Here is a 7216-nt window from a genome sequence, read left to right as displayed (position 1 = left end):
AAAAAAAAAAAAAAAAAAAAAACAATTGTAATAATTATTAAAACCATAAAAAAAACTTTATATATATACAACAACAATTGAAAATATTTGGCTCGTGGAAGGCTCTCTCTTATCTCTCTAAATTTATTTTAGAGAGAGACCACTTCCCGTCCGATATCCTCTGGCTAAGATAGCGGTGGTTGGTCGGCTTGTTTCTGGCGGCATATGGTTCCTTACCAACGTCGGTTAGCTTTGATTCTGACATAGATGGCCACCGTGGTATCTGTAGTCGGCTTTGTCTTCGGCATAGGTGGCTTCTATAGCATCCGTGGTCGACTTTGTCTCTGGCATAGGTGGCTCCCGTAGCATCTGTGGCTGGCTTTATCTCCGGCATGGGTGGTTCCTTTAACATCCTTGGTCGGCTTAGCTTCCGGCATAGGTTGGTTTCCATAGCGACTATGGCTGGCTTTGTTTTAGCTCTTTCGCTGCCCATCTCTTTGGCGTAGACTACTTTTACTTCCGGATTTTTCTCCGGCTTTGTTTTTTTTTCTTTTTTATCCGCTTTTTGGGGTTTTGGTTTCAGATCTGACGAAAAACAAATCAGTCGTCTGATTTCCCTGAGTTCTAACTTCGGGTCGACGGACATGATTTTATCTTAGCTTTCGTTTAGTTTCTTGGATTCAAAACTGTTTGATGAAAGCAAGCCTATATCAAAAATTCCTTGAAGGGTTTTGTCTTCAGTGCTGTATCCAAGCTTTCCTTCCATCTAAGTTCTCTTACTGGGCTTTGGCTTTGTTTTGTTTTATTTGGGCTTATGTACTTAACTGTTTTGTAAAATATTGACTAGCCTTTTGGCTTTGTAATTTTTGTAAGGTGAAATAAAACACAGTTGAGTAAAAAAAAAAATATACAACAACAATTTTTTTCTTCTTCTAAAGTTGGAAGCTAAATTTTGTTGACTTTTAAGGAGTTAAAAAAGTAAAGCAAAGTTGAGTAAAAAAGAAAGAAAAAAATTTAAAGCAATTAACAAAATGCAACATTATAGTTTTGGGCCTAAGCCCATCAAAGCAAAGTGAAGATGAGCGAAACCTTATCCTTCCTTACGACCAACAAAACGCACAGCAGCAGAGTGAGAGAGCCTAAAGAGGAGGAACTGAACTGAACTGAACGATTCTACTGAAGATTTCGCAGCAAAGGTTAGGGTTCCTCTCGTTTCTTCTTCGTTTACAAGTTTGGAATTGCAGGTTGCGCGCTGCAGATATTGTTCATTTAGTTTTGGTATCAGAAATTGCATGCTATGCTATAGAGTGTGAGTAGTGAGCGATTTTATTAAAAAATTTCTCCCTTTCTAATGGTTAGGGTTCCTCTTGATTCTTCGTTTATATATATATATATATATATAATTTTTAGGTTTGGAATCAGAAGTTACAACATTGTTATAGCTATATGTCTCATTCTCTCCCTTGGATAATTAATTACCATCTGCTTCTTCTTCTGATTGTCAATGACCAGGTTGAATTCTTAAGTCCAACATGTCTTCTTAATCTTTTCGTCTTTGATTTGCAGATTCCGGTACTGTCTTGTTTGTTTCTTTCTAAATCAAAGCTTTGGTCTTGGGAGTTCCTTGTGAAATTGACCATATATGGAAGACAGCTTTAGTCGGTTGACTGATGATTTGCTCATCAGAATCTTGTCCTTTGTCCCAATCAAAGAAGCGGTGGCTACGTGCATTTTGTCAAAACGATGGCGTCCTCTTTGGACATTGTTGCCAAGGCTGAACTTTAAAGAGCGCCCTGTGCATTATAAGGGCAATCACGATCCGGGCCGCATAGTGAAACACTCGAGACCTTGGAACTAAAAGGTATGAACTTATTGGAAGTTCCTTCTCGGGTTAGTTTTCAATCCCTTAAAACGTTGCGCCTTAAATTGGTCGCGTACCCAGACGAGGAATCTTTCGTCAGGCTTATATCTAGTTCCCCTGTTCTTGGAGATTTACTTCTGCAGAATCCGGTTGGCGACAATATAGAGACTTTTACCATTAATGTGCCTTCCCTTCACCGTTTAACCATTACTAGAGATGAGAAATCCTATTTGCTGTTTGTGATACATTGTCATTCTTTGAAAGAGTTGGATATTGAAAATGACGACGGTGAAGTAAATTTGATTGGTGATATGCGCGAGCTTGTCAAGGCAAATATTTGGACTTGTGATAGCAATGTTTTCAAGTCTCTTACCTTTGTCAAAACACTTCGTCTGACCGTAGAAGACTATAAGGTAAGTCACTCGTCTCCTTTGATTTGCTTCTAACACACTTTTGCAAACCGTCTCTTGACTTTTGATTTGTCATTATATGTTTTTCTTTTATAGGCCCCGTATCATTTTGGTACCATTTTCTCTCAGCTTGTGTGTTTGGAGTTCCGCGGACAATGTTACAACTGGTGGGATTTGCTTCTAAATGTGCTCCAACATTCCCCTAGACTACAGATTCTCACGTTAGAAGATTGTTATCGTGAGGTACTTTCATTTATTACCCTAAGAGTGAAAATTCCTACATCGAGGCTTATTCGGATATTTGGTTTCCCGCTTAGAGGTTTAATCTAATGCACTCTTGTATTTCTACATCATTTGATCACAGCAAGTGTGGGGAGATAGGGAAATTTGGATTCAGCCGAGTTGTGCTCCTGAATGTTTGTACCATCTCAAAACCTTCGAGTGGATAGAGTATGTCGGAAGTCCAATACAAAAAGAGCTAATTTGCAAGTCAATAAAAGACACGAACAAAACCAAATTAGTATGACCACGATCGTATGAAGCTGAGTTATGTCCTCATCATGTTCTATCTATACATTCTCTAGAAAAGGTAAAAACCGTTGCATTTTCGTATCTTTTTATTCACAGGGTCTGACACCTTCACTATGAATCTGTTGGAGACTGCTGAGCTTCATCCGAAGATAACATTCCGGGAGGAAGGTACGACCAAGCCAAGACTCCACTCCCGATTGTGATGGTTGCAGCAATTGATCCCCAAATCCACCTCTGCCTCCTCTTTCTCTTTTCCCCTTCTCGCCTTGCTTCCTCTAATAATATCAAAGAGACTTAAAGCATTGNGGATTCAGCCGAGTTGTGCTCCTGAATGTTTGTACCATCTCAAAACCTTCGAGTGGATAGAGTATGTCGGAAGTCCAATACAAAAAGAGCTAATTTGCAAGTCAATAAAAGACACGAACAAAACCAAATTAGTATGACCACGATCGTATGAAGCTGAGTTATGTCCTCATCATGTTCTATCTATACATTCTCTAGAAAAGGTAAAAACCGTTGCATTTTCGTATCTTTTTATTCACAGGGTCTGACACCTTCACTATGAATCTGTTGGAGACTGCTGAGCTTCATCCGAAGATAACATTCCGGGAGGAAGGTACGACCAAGCCAAGACTCCACTCCCGATTGTGATGGTTGCAGCAATTGATCCCCAAATCCACCTCTGCCTCCTCTTTCTCTTTTCCCCTTCTCGCCTTGCTTCCTCTAATAATATCAAAGAGACTTAAAGCATTGAGATAAAGACATTCTAGTAAACATAACTTGATTTTCTTCTACGTACCTATGACCTCTTGGTTGCGCTGGGACATTTCCTGGTTCACGGTCTCGTAATAGTGAAGACGGTCAGTCAACCGGGTGATTTCAAAGTTCTTAGCTTCGAGCTCAGCTTGCATCTCCATCTCCACCTCTGCCTTGGCCAAGTCACTGCTTACTGAGTCAGAGACAAACCTGGTGACCTCAAGTTGACGATGTAGCTCATCTGCTAGGTTCATGCTGTATGGGCTGCTGGTAGGATCAAGAGGAAGGAACTGACCCACATGGGCCAACTGCTCACGAAGCCTCCGCCAATGAACTTGCATTTGCTCTAGCGTCTCCTCTGCTTGCCTCCTCCTCTCGATTTCCATTAGCATGCTCAACCTCATCTCCCTCAGCTCAGTTTCACTCTTGTTAAATGAACTCTGCATTCCACTGTAGGTTGATAGTTCTGGAAGCCATGAAAAGATAGTGAATAAGTCAAAACCAGTTTATTAGGTATACCAATGAATAATGCATGCAGTTTTCTTAAGAAATCTGATTCGTCACTATCAAGTTTACTATGAACTCAGGATCCCTAAGCCTATATCCCTATAACACTTGAAACTAAAGGGGGAGGAGAGACTCCAAGAAGAAAAGATGTAGAAACGTACCATCATCACAAGCATCATAAAACTCTCCAACAGTTGTATTATGTGAGCTTGCAGCTCCTCCAACACCTTGGACCTCTGTGTTACTTGTGAAGTTTACTGATTCACGAGTGTTATAAAAATTCTCAAAGTCAAGCTCCTTGTCTGCTTTAATTCTTACAGGCTCCAACAAATAACTTTTCCATTCTAAAGGATTGGTAGCATTATTGCTTCCAATATCACCGTTGCTGCAGATATCTCTTCCCGGCTTATCGTTGTTCCAATAGTTCCCATGAGGAGGGCTGCAATCCCAAACAGGACGTTCAGGGATGCCTTGTGTGTGATCCACTGCTGTGGCATCACTGACAGGAAACGGTAGGGATGTGGACTTGGTAGCCTCACAAATCTTTTCAGAAGGGTCATCTAGCTGAGAGTCCCTTTTGAAAAGAAGAGGAGGTCCTCGTGCTTTGTGATTGATGATATAAGGAGATGGAAGGTAGGAAGATGGTGAATTGGGGCGAGGGATTTCTTTAGGAGTGGCATAGAGAGAAGGTGACATCTGAGGACGAGTGAACAGTGTATTTAATTCTTTAGGTTGATTGCTTTCATCGTTTGAAATAGGTGGCTTCGAATGCAATGTGCTTGGACTTATTAATTCACGAGATAGTGATCTATCCAGAGTGGCAGCATATAACGTAGGCATGANGCTTCATCCGAAGATAACATTCCGGGAGGAAGGTACGACCAAGCCAAGACTCCACTCCCGATTGTGATGGTTGCAGCAATTGATCCCCAAATCCACCTCTGCCTCCTCTTTCTCTTTTCCCCTTCTCGCCTTGCTTCCTCTAATAATATCAAAGAGACTTAAAGCATTGAGATAAAGACATTCTAGTAAACATAACTTGATTTTCTTCTACGTACCTATGACCTCTTGGTTGCGCTGGGACATTTCCTGGTTCACGGTCTCGTAATAGTGAAGACGGTCAGTCAACCGGGTGATTTCAAAGTTCTTAGCTTCGAGCTCAGCTTGCATCTCCATCTCCACCTCTGCCTTGGCCAAGTCACTGCTTACTGAGTCAGAGACAAACCTGGTGACCTCAAGTTGACGATGTAGCTCATCTGCTAGGTTCATGCTGTATGGGCTGCTGGTAGGATCAAGAGGAAGGAACTGACCCACATGGGCCAACTGCTCACGAAGCCTCCGCCAATGAACTTGCATTTGCTCTAGCGTCTCCTCTGCTTGCCTCCTCCTCTCGATTTCCATTAGCATGCTCAACCTCATCTCCCTCAGCTCAGTTTCACTGTTGTTAACTGAACTCTGTATTCCACTGTCGGTTGATAGTTCTGGAAGCCAAGAAAAGATAGTGAATAAAATTACAACCAGTTTATTAGATGTACCAATGAATATTGCATGCAGTTTTCCTAAGAACTTGAAAATATGATTCGTCACTAAAAGGCAAACTTGACAACAGAATCACACTACAGATATATATCCCTATAGCACTTGAAACTAAAGGAGGAGAAGAGGCTCCAAGAAGAAAAGATGTAGAAACGTACCATCATCACAAGCATCATAAAACTCTCCAACAGTTGTATTATGTGAGCTTGCAGCTCCTCCAACACCTTGGACCTCTGTGTTACTTGTGAAGTTTACTGATTCACGAGGGTTATAGAAATGTTCAGAGTCAAGCTCCTTGTCTGCTTTAATTCTTACAGGCTCCAACAAATAACTTTTCCATTCTAAGGGATTGGTAGCGTTATTGCTTCCAGTCTCACCGTTGCTGCAGATATCTCTTCCCGGCTTCCAATAGTTCCCATGAGGGGGGCTGCAATCCCAAACAGGACGTTCAGGGATGCCTTGTGTGTGACCCACTGCTGTGGCATCACTGACAGGAAACGATAGGGATGTGGACTTACTCAAAGAAGAAGTAGCCTTACTCAAAGAAGAAGTAGCCTCACAAATCTTTTCAGAAGGGTCGTCATCCAGATGAGAGTCACTTTTGAAAACAAGAGGAGGCCCTCGTGCTTTGTGATTGATGATATAGGGAGATGGAAGGTAGGAAGATGGCGAATTGGGGCGAGGGATTTCTTTAGGAGTGGCATAGAGAGAAGGTGACATCTGAGGACGAGTGAACAGTGTATTTAATTCTTTAGGTTGATTGCTTTCATCGTTTGAAATAGGTGGCTTCGAATGCAATGTGCTTGGACTTATTAATTCACGAGATAGTGATCTATCCAGAGTGGCAGCATATAACGTAGGCATGATTCTGTATTCCAATTAGAAATATCCAAATCAATGATATATCAACCAGTTCAGAAACTCAACTGAGGATTCGAGCAAAACCAAATCGCTTTTAAGACCTAAAAGCTATCATCAATTAGCCAAAAAAAAACTAAATCCAACAAGTAAGTGAAGATAACGAATACTAATACCTAAATCATCAAATCGAGCATTGAGAAGCTAGCAAAAAAAAAAAAAAACACAAAGGGATGTAAAAGGTATACCTAGCGATCGAACACCGAAAAGGAGAAGAAGAAACTCAAAGATCCACTCAGACGGAGGAAGAAGACAAGGCAGTGGATTGATGATGGTACATTGATATGATGACATGCTGGGAAGAGAGAGCAAATAGATATTTACAGAGAGCAAACAAAAACCTCTTCTCCAAGGCTTTTTTTTTTAATCGCGCAACAAACAAAAACCTCTTCACCAAGGCAACGACCGTGCTTATTTATCGCGCCGCGTTTTGATCCCATTTTGTATGTTTTAATGACGTGGTATCTCCTCTCTCGTGTTAAACAATTTCCGTGTAGGCAGGCTTTTGCTGGGCCTTAACCTAACCCATTCTGATTACAAGGCAATCCGATAAGTAGATAAACCGATCATGATTTATCTTATTAAACTGTAAATTTTAAATACATAGATCAGTCCACAAAAAAAGAGGCAAATTATTCATATTTTTTGTTTTTTATTATTCGAATAGAAGAAGTTATATCACAAACCGAAAACAACAAATACAACCTCTGTGATTTCA

The 7216-nt window shown here is 40.9% G+C and overlaps 3 protein-coding genes across 4 annotated transcripts; 1 reads left to right on the top strand and 2 right to left on the bottom strand.

Annotated features, from left to right (window-relative positions):
- LOC104727392 (F-box/FBD/LRR-repeat protein At5g56420-like) lies at window positions 1091–3063 on the top strand. Of its 2 annotated transcripts, none has more exons than XR_758203.1 (5): window positions 1091–1175; window positions 1546–2253; window positions 2347–2493; window positions 2615–2839; window positions 2910–3063. XR_758203.1 is itself a non-coding variant. In XM_010446488.1 (5 exons), exons 2-5 carry the CDS (start codon window positions 1843–1845, stop codon window positions 2896–2898), a joined length of 735 nt encoding a protein of 244 aa, XP_010444790.1. In that variant the 5' UTR covers window positions 1091–1175; window positions 1546–1842; the 3' UTR covers window positions 2899–3054. The 2 variants fall into 2 exon arrangements, 1 of the variants encoding a protein (XP_010444790.1); XM_010446488.1 differs by having other exon boundaries at window positions 2615–2770; window positions 2878–3054.
- LOC104727393 lies at window positions 3295–4884 on the bottom strand. Its single transcript, XM_010446489.2, has 3 exons — window positions 4206–4884; window positions 3581–4003; window positions 3295–3504 (listed from the first exon to the last, which is right to left on the bottom strand). The coding sequence occupies exons 1-3, from the start codon at window positions 4882–4884 to the stop codon at window positions 3341–3343; spliced, it is 1266 nt and encodes a 421-aa protein (XP_010444791.1). The 3' UTR covers window positions 3295–3340.
- On the bottom strand, window positions 4888–7210 carry LOC104729105 (the record flags this gene model as incomplete). The annotated part of the gene is made up of 4 exons (XM_010447996.1): window positions 6687–7210; window positions 5739–6448; window positions 5103–5525; window positions 4888–5026 (listed from the first exon to the last, which is right to left on the bottom strand). Coding segments are annotated over exons 2-4 (1268 nt in total), but the record flags the coding sequence as incomplete, so codon positions are not given.

Source organism: Camelina sativa, chromosome 11 (assembly GCF_000633955.1).
Source record: "Camelina sativa cultivar DH55 chromosome 11, Cs, whole genome shotgun sequence".
NCBI lineage: Eukaryota > Viridiplantae > Streptophyta > Magnoliopsida > Brassicales > Brassicaceae > Camelina > Camelina sativa.
The sequence above is the reverse complement of the archived record's forward strand: the minus strand, read 5'-3'. Positions and strand labels throughout refer to the sequence as shown.